Below are 16,430 nucleotides of genomic sequence, written 5' to 3'. Positions count from 1 at the left end.
GGAAAGATGAACACAACAGGGCTGGGTCCTTGAATCCCTCCTTGAGGGTCACATTGCTTAGTGCTAAAGGAGCCAGGATGTTGGGTTGAAATTCTGTCTCTGCCATTTACCAGCTGTGTGACTTTAGGCAAGTCCCTTGACCTCTCTGGACCTCAGTTTCCTCACTGTGATATGAGAATGCTAAAAAGCACCTAGCGCCTGGGGGTGCTGGGAGTATGACATTCTTTGATCATTCTAGAGAGTATAGAACAGTGTCCGGAACGAAGTAAGTGTTATCATTAAATAAATAATTTAGTGGGGGAAACAAGCTCCCTTAACTGTGATACAAAGCAGAATTTGCTACACATCCAAGGAGAAATCAAAATACTGCATAGACATAGACCCCATTTGGCTGGGGTGTATGGGGAGGGCTTCTTAGATCTGGAGGCCCTCATATGCAGTGTTCTAGAACAAATGGCCATTTTCCTGTTAGAGGTTTGCTTTGGGGAGAGAGCATGATAACCCGGAGGGTGAGAACAGCAGAAGAGGGAACCTAGGGTTGCACTTGATGAATGACTGCTCAGTCTGGTCGGAGCGTAGGTTAGATGCGGCAGATAGCAAGATCCCGAAGCTGGGAAGGGAGGATGGCTGTGAATACCCAGAGATTTTGAACGTTGAGCTACAGAATGTACATTTCACATGGGAGTCGTTGGAGAGTCAAGGAAATCTTTTTAATGATAACGGAAAAAGTGGTAAGATCACAGTGGAATGTGGCGAATTCAAGCCCAGGCAGCAGACCAACAGGATCAGTGTTTAATCACTGGCTCTGATGGGGGGGAGGATGGACACCTGGTCTGTAGGGTTTGCCAGTGTCCGTAGTGTAAACACTCCTACCATGGGCGATTGGCATCTACCCACCTGAAGTTACTGGATGTGGAGCTGGAAGGAGATGCATAGAATCAGCTCTTGCGAGTCTGCACCTGCCTACCAGGTCCAGACACCATTGCCCTAGACCTACCTTCTCCAGTACCCCTGGGCGCTGACTAGTTGTGTGACCTTGGTCAAGTTGTCCATCCCTTTGACTCTCGATTACCTTATCTGCAAAAGGGGGAAAATAATATAAAACAACGTAAATGACACTTCCAATCTTTAAAAGAGAAAGGCAATGGTCAGAAGTCTAAAATTATTCCCCAGGCAGCATTCCTTCCAGAGGTTCCAGAAGACAATCGTTTCCCTGCCTTTCCAGCTTCTAGAGGCTGCCTCCATGCCTTAGTTCATGGCCCCTTCCTCCATCTTCAAAGCCAGAAAGAAGCATCTTCTTTCTCTCCGACCTCCTAGCATTCTGTTATAAAGACCTTTGTGATGACATTGGTCCTACTGGATAAACCAGGATCATCTCCCATCTCAAAACATTTAACTTAATCACACCGGCAAAGTCCCTTTGGCCATGAAGGTCATGTATTCACAGGTGAGGGTTAGGTTGTGGATATCTTCGGCGGGAGGCATTATATGGCCCATGACAGTGACCGTAGACAACACTGTGTGTATGTCTGTGCGTGTGTCTGTGTGTGCATGCATGTTTACGGAGCTGTCTACAATCATTGACCTGTTTATATGATTATTGATCATATAAATATAAACAGGTACAAAGCATATTTATAATAGTGACTCTATACCTACCTATGTGTATACAGAGAAGCAGAGAGATGAGGTGGTAGAGAAAAAAGGATTCAGAGTCAAAGGCCAGTTTTGTTTGTTTTTGAAGTTTGAGTATACTAGGTTTTTATACTGCCATGAGCTATCCAGTTGAGAGGGAGAAATAGATAATGTGGAATTCCCTCTTGAGAGGGAAAAGTTGCTGGACCTTAAAGACGGATTTTTGAAGGAAAAGGAGATGCTTATCATCATAGGCAAAGATGGGTGGCAAATTCTAAGTTGCTGTCAGATTTGCTGGAGGGAAGATGAGAGAGTTCCTTTCTGGTGGATTCCGAAGTGCAAGGTATCAGCTGAGCATGTGTTAGGGGTTGGGTGGGACAGTTGATTATTCATCTCTGCATAGGGCAGCCCCGGTACCCAGGAGTAAGAAGGAGCAAGGGGAGTGAGCTGAGCCAGTTAGGAACTTTGATTTGGCTTTGTGTCTTGAACAACCTCTAATCCAAATTCCTAGAGGCATACGTCTCATCTCAGTCTGGGGTTTTCAGGAGCGTAGTGAAGCTCACAGAATACCTAGTGTGTCCCAGCTCTCAGTAAAGCCATCTGCTTTCCTTCTTATCTCTGACACATTCACCTGGGACCAGGCAAGGTCACAGGAAACAGGGAAGTGCCAAGGTTTCCCCATCAACCACAGCTATTGTGGGGTCTGCTACATCCTTAGGTCTTGCCATTCTAAGCATGTTTAGACCCTTCTGGTCCATGAAGAGACCTTCATTCACTCTTGGGGAAAGCTATCCAATTCATGTTAAGTTGGATATTGTTCCGGTTTTGAGTTTTGGTCTGCATTCTTATTCCTACTTTACTGGAGATAGAAAGTCTTCTTTTCTTTATGTTAAGATTTTATTGTTTTCAAATATAACTTTTTTTAAAAAATTTTTTTTAAATTTATTTTTATTTATTTATTTTTGGCTGTGTGTTGGGTCTTCGATTCTGTGCGAGGGCTTCCTCCAGTTGCGGCAAGCGGGGGCCACTCTTCATCGTGGTGCGCGGGCCTCTCACGATCGCGGCCTCTCTTGTTGCGGAGCGCAGGCTCCAGACGTGCAGGCTCAGTAGTTGTGGCTCACGGGCCTAGTTGCTCTGCGGCATGTGGGATCTTCCTAGACCAGGGCTCGAACCTGTGTCCCCTGCATTAGCAGGCAGATTCTCAACCACTGTGCCATATATTTTTATTACATATGCTCATGGAATCATGGAATACAATTTAAGTTATTTTTGTGATTTTTTTAAAGGTTTTCTTGTGGCTTTGTATATGAGGTTTGGCAAGAGTCCATGAACAGTATAAATAAGAGTATCCTTTGTAGAAATTACAACCTCATAATTTATATTATTTATAACTTCCTAGCCTTACTTAACTTTTCCATCCTTCATAAGTCAGAGATTGGGAAAGGAGGTATATAATATTTTCCAAAAAAATTGTTACTATCAATTTTTCAATTGTAACTTTAAGAGATTTGTTATATTAATTTTGGAGATATATTTTTGCTTAAAATATTTATTACTATACATGCATTGTGAATTGTATCTTTCAATAAAAATTAAGACCTTTAACCCAGGTAGTTATTTTTTCTCTTGAATTTACTTTGTCCTCTGATATTAAAGTTGTGCTATTTTTCTTTTTTTTACCCACTATGGAATGTCTATGCTCAGATTTTTATTTTTTTAAATCTCTCAGTCACTTTATTTAGGAGTTCTCTTGCAGACAATTTAAACTCATTGTCCTATAATTTTTGAGTCATCCTGACAGTGTTTGTCTTTTCACAGGAGAGTTTAACTCATTTATGTTTAGTGTCATAATTAACAAATTTGTTCTTACTCCTTTCATCATGTTTTATGCTTTTTATCATTTTTCTTTCTTGATGATCTATGTTCTGTGTTTTCAATGTATCACTCAATGAGCTGTTTCTGTTTTCTCTCTTTCTCTCTCTCCCTTCCCAATTTGTAAGCCAAACAGCCTGATTTTAAACTTGTAAAAAATTATAGTTGGGGCTTCCCTGGTGGCGCAGTGGTTGAGAATCTGCCTGCCAATGCAGGGGACACGGGTTCGAGCCCTGGTCTGGGAAGATCCCACATGCCACAGAGCAACTAAGCCCGTGTGTCACAGCTACTGAGCCTGCGCGTCTGGAGCCTGTGCTCCGCAACAAGAGAGGCCGCGATAGTGAGAGGCCCGCGCACCGCGATGAAGAGCGGCCCCCGCTCACCGCAACTAGAGAAAGCCCTCGCACAGAAACGAAGACCCAACACAGACAAAAGAAAATAAATAAATAAATAAAGTGAAATTCTTAAAAAAAAAACTGGCAGCATAAAAAAAAAATTAAAAAACAAACAAAAAAATTATAGTTAAATATATATTTATTTGGTTACCATTGACAAAAATAAAGCCACTTCTATGGATATACAAAATTAGTACCCTTTTACTTTTTTTCTTTTCATGTTTCTTTTGGCATTTTTACCAAGTTTATGATTTTTAAATAATATAATGTTTGGATTATGGTTTTTCTTTGATCAATAACTATTTTGACCTTGTTGGTTTTGCCTACATTTAAAACCGTATTTGAATTTATTCGATGCTTAAATGTTTTCATGTTTATGTCATGACTTTCCTGTTCCTGAATATTACACTTTCACCACCTCCTGGCTGCCTGAGTAATAGGCTTCAGTGTTTGTTTGTTTTCTTTTTCTTAAGGAAGGATAGATGGGATGTAACCTTGCATCTCTCTACTGTGCTCACGTATTATCAGGAAGACCTCTAGGTTAGAGAATTGTTCGATTTGAACGTTCTCCATCAGATTTATGGGAATATTTATCATTTTTAAGACTTAATTTTGTACAGTAGATACAACTGAGGCCAGTTTGAGTTTTTTCTTTTTGAATTTTCGTTTTATTTTTAAATAAGCACTTACAGAATTATTTATCCTTGACATTAAGAAATGGCTTTAGGAAATGCCTAAAAGGTGGTGTTTCCAGTTTTCCTTGGAATTCAGTGAAATATTTATTTATTTTTAACCCCAGGACTGTTTTCCTTTCTCTCTTGTCTTTTAATGACGCTTCTTTTGCATTTTTCTGCTATTTTTCTTAGAAGCCCTATTATCTGTATATACATCTGATGTGTCTCATGTTTGCAGCCTGCCACTGATCCTCATTTTCATTTCTTGTCTTTTCCATTTAGCTTTAGGGAAAGCTTCACAAATTCTCTTTTTCACAGGATAAATTCAATTTTCTGCTTTTTCATATCTTTTTTATTGCTTCTGAAACCGTTTTCAATCGCTTACTTTTAATACTGCCAGATCTTCTTCCATCTTAGTCTTATTTCATTATAAAATAACAGGGGTCCTGCATTTTCTTGATTAGCGAGAGCGTAGAAGTTATTCTGTGTAAAATATACATCAGTATTCTGTGGTAACTATCCTTCAAAGCTTTGTTGTTCCTCTATCTCTTCAGTGCCCTTTCAAATGCCCTTCTTTGATTTTGCAGTTTTTATTTATGAAACAAACATTTCATTCTCCTTGTGTTTTTCCTCTGTATTTGCCTTCTCTCTAGCTGCCCTTGAATGAGGGTAGCCTCTAGTGCATTGGAATTTCCCTGACACAGTGGAGTGGGTTCCTCTTCTTTCTATTTGGTTTCCACTTGCTCTTGTTAGAGCTGCACATGAAACGTCCACCTGGAGGGGCGCTGGCCCTACGTTCCCATATCGGTGGTGCAGCAGCCTGAGTAGCATGGGGATGCATTGGCTTTCCTGGTATTCTGAGACCATTGTTGTCATGTCCCTTCTCTCAGTTTGGTACAGCTGCTACACTGGGGACCAGTTTCCTGTAAGTCGTTTTGCTTTGGCTTGGACTCAGTCCACAGTGAGGCCGTGTCATACCTCCTGCTCCAAATCAGCAAGAGGCTCTGATTCTGGGGTTTTCTGCACAGTGTGGTCCAACTCACTCCTGAGTCTTTCAATTCAGCTGATTACAAATGTTGTCAGCAGCCAGCGTCAGGAACGTTACCTAGTGCAGGGCATCCCTGGGATACAGTGGCCTTTGCTCTTAGAAATATCAGGGTAGTTCCACCAGGCTGTCATCTTCTTTTATGATGTCATGCTTAGAGATGCTAGATTTAGCCAACAACAATTCAGGGTGCCCAGTAACATTTGGATTTCAGATAAACAACAAATTTGGTTTTTGTTTTTAATTATAAGCATGCCCCATGCAACATTTCTGTCAATTAGAAATGGAAGCATAACTGGGTTTCCTGTATGTTGTATATGGCAACCCTCACCATGCTGTATTTTCTGCATGAGGCATTGGTATCCCATGTAATTTCTCAGGAATTCTCCCAGGCCATGGCGTGCAGTTTGCACTGAATATTCAACACAGACGCAGATTTTTACTTATTACCATATTCCCTTAGTTAACTGCTTTTGAGTCCACTCGGGAAATTTTAAAGGTCTGTGCTCAAATCACCGTCTTTCTCAGATTTCGTAAAAGTCTTATTTAGGGGAAATTATTTTTTCAAAATGGTAAGTTAATAGAAAATCTCTATGAGGTCACTGCGTTGCTTAACGATGGGAACATGTCACTTTCTTTCAAATAAGCATATAAAGTCACAGCACCAAAATCAAATGTAATTTTTTTTCTTAATGGGTTATTAAGTGAGATTTACCACGTGCAACTTCTTTGTTATTTGATACCTTGCTCTTTTTTTTATGTGGAATTGATGTTCGTAGGTTATAATAGCCACCCCCGTGGGGATTTGAGGATAATGAGTTTTACTTCTTAATCTATTCTGTGCATGGTGGAACATTATTTTTTGAATTTTGTTTAAAAAAAAAAAGACAGAAAAAGGAAATAACACTAGCTTTAGGTCAACCTGGAGCATTTTAAAGCAATAAACATGTAGGTCAGATACCAGGCGAAAAGACAAATAGGCTCTTCATGGAATGAAGCTTAGAAATGACTTCCCTTTGAATGATGCCCATGGTGTTCCCCTGGTTGCTTTCCCAAATAAAGTCAAAGGACCCACAGCCATTGCCCTTGGAATATGTAATTAGTTGCACAGTTAAGTTTGGTGTACTCAAATAGGGGTCAGATGTTCAACAGGAAAGTTCACGGAGCCTCGGTGTTTGGTATTAATGTTTAACTATCTATAACCTGGCTATTTGGCTTCAGCAGTGTCTACAGGCTGGTGTGATGACAACCTGAGTGGTGCCAAGATGCATTTATAAGAATCAGGGTGTCTGTGAGTCTGTTTCTGTTTTGTAAATAAGTTCATTTGTATCATTTTTTAAAACATATATACAAAACCGAAACAGATTTACAGATCTCGAAAACAAACTTACAGTTACCAAAGGGGAAACGTGGTGTGGGGAGGGGGATAAATTGGGAGCTTGGAATGCACATCTACACACTACTATATATAAGACAGATAACCAACAAGGACCTACTGTGTAGCACAGGGAATTCTACTCAGTATTCTGTGATAACCTAAATGGGAAAAGAATCTGAAAAAGGATGGATACATGTATATGTATAACTGAATGACTTTGCAGTACACCTGAACCTAACCCAACACTGTAAGTCAACTCTACTCCAGTGACATTAAAAAAGAAAAAAAAGGATCAGGGGGCACTGTGTGATGGATGTAGGTCTTTTATCACCAAGATTACGTGGACCTCTTCATGGGATAAAAGGATGGAGGATTCTAATTATAGAGTGATGGCAACGGAGGAGACAGCATATAAAATCCTGCTGTGAAAATATAATCTGCTTTTTGTAATATTGGAAGCATAATTCATTTGTTGATTCATTCATTTCTCAAATATTTACTGAGAAGCTAGTATTTGTCAGGTGCTCTTCTAAGGAGTATGAATAAAGCAGAGAAAAGGCTCATATGTCATCTCAGCTCACTTGCATATAAATATCCCACTGGGGCATGAAGGGAATTACAGAACAGCATGAAGTCCTATGATAGGGAAGTATGAGATCTACAGGGACATCGATGGTGCATATAAACACCGAATCATGCAGTTAGAGGAGGCATTCCAGAGAAGTGACATTTATGACACAGCCTGAGCAGTCACAACAGTGTAGCCAGCAAAGTGGGGGAGGGGAGGTGGTACCCAGAGATGGGATGAAGGAGAAAGCTTCAACCCTGAACATGAGCACGAAACTCACTGCCTGTGCTTCACTTTCACGAAAAACTCACATGTGACAATACACGTTTATTGAAAATATAAATCCTGAGGGATTTCCAGAACGTTAAGAAAAATGTAGTCCTGATAAAGGAATGAGGTCTCTTGTGAGGTCTATGATATTCTGATGTTTGAAAAAGAAATTCTGAGGTATTAGGTTGAATCATATGAAATCGCCGCTTGGGTGAATCGAAACTGCTCAGATACTGGAAGTTTCAAATGGCTCGGGGCCATAGACACCTTGGTTGCTGAACTGGGGCGCGCTCAGCCTGGCCTGAGTTGGGTGGTGCAGTGGAATTGAGGGAGCCCTTCCCTCGGGGCTGTCCATCAACTCAGGATGAGTGTATGTCAAGCTGGCTTCTTATCCAGAAGCAGGATGGACCGCAGCTGAGTGCCCTGCCCTGTTAGAACTGGATGGGGGCCGCCATACTTTGGTTGGTGCCCTCCTACTTCAGACCAGTCCAGGAGAGGCGGAGAGGCTCAGTGACCTGCCTGTTCTCTCTCGAGATCTGTGCAGCAAAGCCACAGTCAAGACCCCTTTCTCTGAGTCCTTTGCTTTCTCCTCTGTTCACAGACAACAGCCAAGAGGGGTCCAGGCTCATGTAGGCGTCGTGCATCGGAAAGTGTGCTCACGTGAGCCTCTGAAACAGTTTGGCCCGATGAATGTCAGGGCTTGAGTTGCTTCTACTGCAAAAGAACCAGTGATAATTACAGGGTGACTAATGAGAAGGGCTTCAGATAACTTGTGGAGCTTTGCCTAGAAAGTCAGTGATCCCAGAGCCAATAATTTCCATTTCTAAAGCCTGTTAAGTTGGTTCTTGAATTATGTAATTTCTGTGTCTGTGTTTTTCTTCCAGAATATAAGGCACAATGTAAAAATAACATTTTGGAATGTTCCCCCTGAGGGAGGGATATGCTTAGTAAGGGGGGGAAGAAAAAAAAGAATGCTTTCTGTGCATTGGGGTCAACATAGCTTTCACGAAGGATGAGTGATGGGCTTCCCTTGGTTCTTGGGTTCTAGGGACACATGGACCCGACATGACGTGGTCAGCCCATCTCATCTGTTTCTGGAGGTTTCCTCCTAGCATTATCCTTCCGAGGTCTTTTCTCTCCATCTCTCAGCTTAACCCCCAGGAAAGTGTGTGATGTCCAAGTGATATGTGATTGCCCACCTTAACGTCCTTTATCATTTCCCGATGGTCAGTGTGTCCTTACCTGCAGCGTGTGTATCTGGTGGAACATAAAATAGTATTGGGTAGGATATGGACACAGCCTCAGACCACATGCTGAGAAAGTCATTCTCGTTTCCAATCTTGGTCCATCTGGTTGAGTTAACGGGAATGCCCTTCTCTGTTGGATGCCAGCACATTCTTAAGACCTTTCTCATGAGGATCTCTCCCTTTAACGAAAAGAGAACAAGTCTTAGGCATAACCCATCGCCTCCTAAAGGCACCAAGACCGCTAGCTGAAAATTAAAGGCGTGATATGAAATTTACTTACGTGCACACTTAGCTTCTATGCATGGCCAGTGATGCCTGTTGTCTACTCCAGTGGCATCAATTTTTTTAAAGAAATATATTTCCTATAAGATGAGTTGATTTAAGTAAGACCTTTTGGATAAAGAATTGCGTAGTTAGTGCAAAGACAAGGCAGTCCTTATAAAGGGGGGGAGGTGCGAAGAGGTGTGAAATATTGGTACCCTTGCCCTGGAGTTTCTAACCCCTGAACCCCGATTCCTTCCGACAGTGGTGGCGAGCCGGGGCGTCCTGGAGAGCATCCAGAGGTTCTCCTCGCTGCCCACCTACCTCCCAGTGACCTACCACATCCACCATGCGGACGTGTCCTTCTTCCTGAAGGAAGCCAACCAGGACATCATGAGAAACTCCAGTCTGCAGTCGCGCGTGGAGTCCTTTCTGATTTACAAATCCAAGAGGTTCCCCGTCCTGAATGCCAGCTACGGGCCTTTTGCCATCGAGCAGGTGGTACCCCAGGACTTGATGCTGCCCTCCAGCCCGTTTGGATTCACCAGCACGTTTTCCCTGAATTGGAAGCTGAAAGCGCACATCCTGCGGGACAAGGTCTCCCTGAGCCGGCCCCGCGTGCAGGTGCTGTTCCACGTGGTGGGCAGGGACTGGGACGACCCCGGCCCCGCGCAGAGGCTGCCCTGCCTGCGCGTGTTCGCCTTCCGGGAGACCCGGGAGGTGAGGGGCAGCTGCCGGCTGCAGGGCGCCCTGGGGCTGTGCGTGGCGCAGCTGGAGCTCCCGGCCGGCTGGTTCGGCCCCCCAACGGTGGTGGCCGGGAGGAAGAAGTCGCCCGGGCCCCCCGAGGGCAGCCCCGTGGAGCTCTACTACGCCCTGCAGCCCGGGGACGAGCGCGGAGACTGTGCCAGGAGAGCCGGAGGGATGCGGACGGGCCGCAGCGACCTCGATGAGTCGGGGCCTCCCTTGCAGAGGATCGGGAGCGTTTTTCTTTACCAGACCCCGAGCCGGCCGTCCCTGAGAGAGCTGCGTTTGGACAACCACGTGGCCGTGCAGTACGTGCCCAAGACGGTCAGGCAGGGAGATGTGCTGACGTTTCCCGTCTCCATCTCCAAAAACTCCACCGAGGACCGCTTCACACTGAGGTGAGTTCATTGGGAGTATCTCCCTGTAGCATCTCCAAGGTCAGAGGGTGCTTCTGGGAACCCCGTCTGTTTGATCCGGAGAGCTGTGTTAGCGCTGTCTGGGGTAGAAGCGTCCTTGCAGTTTTTACAGACTCCGTGTTCACTGTCAGATCGAGAGACCAGCTGGATCTCTCCGGGTTGGCAGCGGGGCGGCGAAGACCTTCTTATTCATAGGTTTTCCGGGCCATCCCAGAAAAGCCCGGGAGGCTGAGGTTCTGCCCTTGCCCTGCTCAGGCGGTTCTCAGCAGGTTTTAGGATAAATGGCTCACAGTTGAAATGAGCCTGCAAATGGGATGGCAACAGTTGTCGGCAAGAATAGGGGATGCAGCTGTGCCAACTCAAAATCTCTTCCGAACGTGTGAGTTCTAAGTGCGCTCTATGGTACCAACCTCAAAGTTATCATTTTGTTTCTCTCTGGAAATAGAGCTTAGTGCCCAAAATATAAAAGAGCAAAAAGTGTGAAGGCTATCCGCTAGAATTCGTCGAGTGTCTTGTATAAGAATATACCAAAGACGAGGCATTTAACATGAGTACTGTGAGCTTTGGGAAGAAGAATTGAGTGCGTTTTCTCTTTGGAATGTAGTATGGGAGGAAAGCTACTTGCCTTGGCTTGACTGGATTTTCATAACAGTTTTTTGGTTCGTTTGTTTTAAACACAGATGAGTCTGATTGTAACAGCTATTTGGTATCAGTGTTGTGAGGTCACTAAATATGTCCTGACATTGCTGCATATGCCAGAAACTTGATCTGAAGTGCCATCTAATCAGATTTGTTTATGACCTCTGAACATAGGAGTGTTCGTGGACATGGCACACATTTATATGTTGGTTTTTAAAGTTCATCCAGTAATGATCAGCCCTTTTTTACCTCTCCCGTTCTTTCTTTCTTCTTTTTTTAAACTTCTTTCTTTCTGTGTTTGTTAAGCGGTGGGTGAGTTTAAGAAAGGAGTCATTCTTTTGCTTATACTTTGCACATTTCAGTTTTGTTGATTGTGACCTAGTGCTGGGAATTACCTTTTAATCTCAACTGAAGAACCAGAAACCAATAGACAGCATTAACCTCATGACTGAACTTGGCTGATGGTTGGAAGGTAAAACCTTTGGCTGGGGTTGGAGGTGCATCTGGGGATTCAGCACAGAGATTTAGGGCACATAAACACATCTGTGGGTCTGAGCCCCCATGATCTCTCCCTTCTGTTCTTCAGAAATCAGACCTAGATTGAGCTGGTCATGGGCCCTCTGGCTGGTGTGCTAGCTCTGTGCTTGGTTTTCCCAGGCTCAGTGCTCTTATACAATATTCTTCGTGGAGATGGCTGTTTATATAGAGAAATATTTTGCTGATGGAAACTCAAGGTTTTGAATAAGGGGAAATCACACGATTTCATATATTCCGACATTTTTTCTGTTTGCCAACTACTGATGGTTGATCTCCTGGACCCAGGTTTACGAACCAGACTCTCTTACAGTTTTAACTCTCCAGGAGATGATATCCACATCGGTTTTTTTGGGAATCGGTTGTATATGTAGAATTAAATTTCACAAAAAGCTGTGCATCCAACCACAATCCACTGCCCACTAAGGTGTTCCTCTGAGTCCTGAGGGCTGCCTTGTCATCTGCAAGCTGCGACACGGCCAGGAGAAATTTGCTCCTGGGCTACATAAACTAAAAGGATCCAAGTCTTTGCAGATTCAGAAAGAAGCACCTTTGAAGCATCTAGATTGGGTGGCTCCACTTACAAGTCAAAAGATTGGAAAATTTTGGATGTAGAGCCAAAGTGTATGTGTTCAGAGGCCATCAATTAGAAAGGTGTTTTTAAAATATCAGTTTTCCAGTTAAGACAATAGTAAATCAGTAAATATTTCATGAACATGTGTTTAAGTTGGTAAAGTGGCACACTTTCCGTCTTGTTAAAGGCTGGCATTAATAATGTGCCTGTTGAATACTTAACATGCTCTAATTAGGAATGAGTCTTATCTGTTTATGAAAACAGCTGATGGGAAACCTGGATCTGGTAATGTCTTTAGCCTTTAGTCGGAATTCTCCTAATTAGAAAATAATGAAACTGTGTATCTTTTTTAATGAAGCCAATTTGACACTCGTTCAGCATAGCTTCCAAATATTTAGAATTAGCACGGGCCTGCTCTGTCTGGCCATCTGCTGTAAATAACCCTGAAGGAATCAGCCCAGTATCCTTGGGTGCTTTCCTCAGCAATGGTGACGTGTTTCTAGACTCAGCGGTGACAGTGCTAACGAGGTCCAGAGCGGGGCTAATGTTTCATAGATCCGCTGTCAGCAGGACTTCCCTCACCACTTAAGGATGGCCAGGGTGGAGGGGGGGACCAAAGTACCTGCCTCCAACAGGACTCCTGCTGCAGGCAGTGTTTGACCAACTACTGCCACCTTCCTGTCACTTCTGCGCCTGTGATCTCTGGGTGACTCTGTGGCTACACTCAGGGGCTCGGCTTCCATCCTGGGAAACAAGATTTGTCGTGCAAATTATCCGTAAGGGCAATTTACAGAAATAGCTGGGAGTGTGCACGCGTGTGCATTAACCAGTGCACAGAGGAAAACCGGGATGGGACTCTTTGTCATCTTAGAAGTTCTGTTCTCTCCTGGAGCTCGAGTCTTCCAAAGCAGACCTCCACAAAGGAAGAAAAGCAAAACGCTTTTGTTCTTTAGACGTCTAAGGATCCCTTTTAATTTCAGAAAATGTTTTCCTTCCAGTGGACAACAGAAGCATCCCAGAGCACTTGGACCCTTTCTTGCGTGTTCTCACCACCCCATCTCCTTTCCTTCCCCGACAGAGAGCTGCTGTCAGAAGCATCCTAGGTCTCTCATCACCTGATTATGTGTCTGGAGAATCAAAGGCCTCGAAAGCTCTTTCTTGCTCATCTTTCCCACCTATTTTTTGGTTGCTTCTTCCCACAGGAAGTCAATTTCAAAGGAGTCTGGTTGTCAGATCTGAATGTGAGCCTGGAGCCAAATATCTGCATAGCATTAGCTTGGTTCCCTGATACTCCAGGAAATGCAGGTGGAAAGGTCCAGAACAGAGGCATGGCACTCAGATGCCTGGGTGCTTTTCTCAAAGTCAGAGATATGCTTAGATTGGTTAAATGAATGAATGAATGGACATATTGTTAATTATTAACCAATACATATACTTTGCTGAAGTCTTTACAGTTTTACATGCTAAATACTCAAGAGTTTGTTAAGAATCTTGTGCCCAGACTGTGGTCAGATCTAAGGCCATCTTCGAGTAAGGCATTATTACCAAGTAGATATTCTTGCAAAGATAAGAGTTGTAAACAAAAGAGAAAAAGAATAAAGTAAGAATATTTGACAAGGGGACAAAGTGGGCCTGGGGTTGATAAGCCTCAAAAGATATTCTTTGGTGGTTTGGGAATCTCAATTGTTAGAAATAATATGTGGTGGTTTGAGGTGGTTTGGCCCTGAACTTGATTCACTTGAATGACGTAGCTTTGGAACCTGCCTTGGACCAGGAAAAGATCTCTCCTTATTCTATTTCAGGTAAACTATGCCCTGGTGTAGCCAATAATATTCTTAGCTGCAGGCCATAAATCCCAGCCTGCTAATTTAAGAAAATAAATACATGAAAGATTAGTTGGATGTGTATTTTGGGTCTCAAGAATTAATAAGGCACGGGGGCACTAGCCTTGGCAATGCACAGGGTGGGAGGGGGACGATACCCTTGGTGTAGATGCAACAGCCTTCTTGCCCAGCACCCCTCCCCGGCCCAGCACAACGAATTCCTTCAAAAGTTCCTTCTGTTCTTACTATAGCCAAAGGTGCAAAGACTCTTGGGAAGCTCCCAGTGGCTGACATACCTACTTGCTGTCTGTGCCCAGGGTAGGAGAGGGAGCTGGTGTGGCTTCCAGAATGAGAGGTGGGCTCCTGGAATCATTTTTCACTAAGAGCATATCCCGGGGAGGCAGTATTTCCCTCCGAGAAAACTGGGTGCTTTTAAGAAGAGGATGGGCTTCCCTGGTGGCGCAGTGGTTGAGAATCTGCCTGCCAATGCAGGGGACACGGGTTCGAGCCCTGGTCTGGGAAGATCCCACATGCCGCGGAGCAACTAGGCCCGTGTGCCACAACTACTGAGCCTGCGCGTCTGGAGCCTGTGCTCTGCAACAAGAGAGGCCACGATAGTGAGAGGTCCGCGCACCACGATGAAGAGTGGCCCCCGCTCGCCGCAACTAGAGAAAGCCCTCGCACAGAAACAAAGACCCAACACAGCCATAAATAAATAAATAAATAAATAATTAAAAAAAAATTAAAAAAAAAGAAGAGGATGAAGTTGGGTATCTCGAGACCCTGCACAGGTCCGTGACATCTGTGCCTGGCACTGCATCTCCATTTGTCATTAAGGGAGTTGGAATTAATTAAGGTGGGAATTAAGGGAGTTGTTTCTGGAGCGGAGTGGAGTTGAGAACCAGACAGAGAAAGGAGGACATTCCGTCTTTTTTCAATAAACCTCCTGTTTGACAATATGTTTAGATTTACAAAAAAAGTTGTGAAATCAGTACAGGACAATGCCAAGTGCCTGATGGCTAGTTTCCCCCTGTAATTAACATCTTTCGTTAGCATGATTCATTTGTCACAATCAGTGCACCAGTATTATTATTCACTGAAGTCCACACTCATTCACATTCCCTTAGTCTTTGCCCGATGGCCCCTTTTTTGTTCCAGGCTCCCACCCAGGATATCATGTACATTTAGTCATCATGTCTTTAACTACTCTTGACTGTGACTGTTTCTCAGACTTGCTTTGTTTCTGTTGATCTTGAGAGCTTTGAGACTTCCGGTTCAGACTTTTTGAAGAAATTTCCCTCTGTTGGGATTATCTGATGTTTTCCTCGTGATTAGACCGAAGTAATGGGTTTGGGGGTAAAACAGCACAGAGATAAAGTGTTATTTTTGTATTCATCTGCAAACCACAGGAGTTTAGAATCATCCCCTTTCTCCTCTTTCACCTTCCTGCTGAAGAAGCATTTATTGAGGCTGTCAGGAAATATACAGATGAGTAAAAAGGAGAGATGAGTCCTATTTGAGGCACAGGAGCATGATAGAGTGAGACCTGGCCCTGGGGGAGTGGAGAGTATGTAGTGGGGTTTTTTTTGGTTTTTTTTTTTTTTTTTGAATTTGATTTTTGTTTTGTATTGATTGGAGTGTAGTTGGCTTGCGGTGTTGTGTTGGTTTCGAGTGTGCAGTGGGGTGGTTCAGTTGTGCATATGCATGTGTCTGTTCTTTCTTGGATTCTTTTCCCATATGCGTTGTTGCAGAATATTGAGTGGAGTTCCCTGTGCTGTACAGTAGGTCCTTGTTGATTACGTAGTGGTTTTATGGGCCAAAAAAAAAAGGGATTTCAGGCAAAGGGGACAGCACAGGTAAAGAAAGGCACAAAGACATCAGGTGTATCTCTGTGCTCTTTTTTATTCCCCCATCATCTTGAAATAAAAGCCAATTGGGATTTTCAAGAACCAACAAACAAACAAAAAATGCCATTTTCATTGCATTGTATCAAGAACACGTACTCCCACCCTGACTTAATCACTGTTGCTGTGAAATTTGGTCGCTGGCTGGGGTGGTATTTCTCGGGTTTTTGGTCTGTAAAGTTGCTTTTTTCTGCACTCCCTATACTGTATTTTCCAGAAGGAAGTGATGATCTGCAAGCTCACAATTATGGAATTCCACTCTGCCTCCTTCTGGGTGGTATATTTACGTAAATTGGTTTGGAATCCTGCAGGTGAAATTTGTTTATTGTCCCTCATGTATTTATTTATTCAATCATTCATTTATTTCAGTAAGGGCATCTGGATATTTACTTTACGGTTTGGGTTATAATCCAAAGGAGTAGACATTTCTCAGCCTTTGGCTGTTGACGTT

The 16,430-nt window shown here is 43.5% G+C and overlaps 1 protein-coding gene across 1 annotated transcript in view; it reads left to right on the top strand.

The window, feature by feature from the left end:
• TMEM132D (transmembrane protein 132D) overlaps positions 1-16,430 on the top strand; it is a 690,149-nt gene that overhangs the window by 171,569 nt on the left and 502,150 nt on the right. Inside the window, exon 2 of the mRNA XM_082418220.1 lies at positions 9,611-10,487. Coding sequence (XP_082274346.1) covers positions 9,611-10,487 — 877 coding nt within the window. The remainder of the gene's footprint in view (positions 1-9,610; positions 10,488-16,430) is intronic.

This window comes from Balaenoptera physalus, assembly GCF_965194825.1.
Source record: "Balaenoptera physalus genome assembly, chromosome: 12".
Lineage (NCBI taxonomy): Eukaryota > Metazoa > Chordata > Mammalia > Artiodactyla > Balaenopteridae > Balaenoptera > Balaenoptera physalus.
The sequence above is the reverse complement of the archived record's forward strand: the minus strand, read 5'-3'. Positions and strand labels throughout refer to the sequence as shown.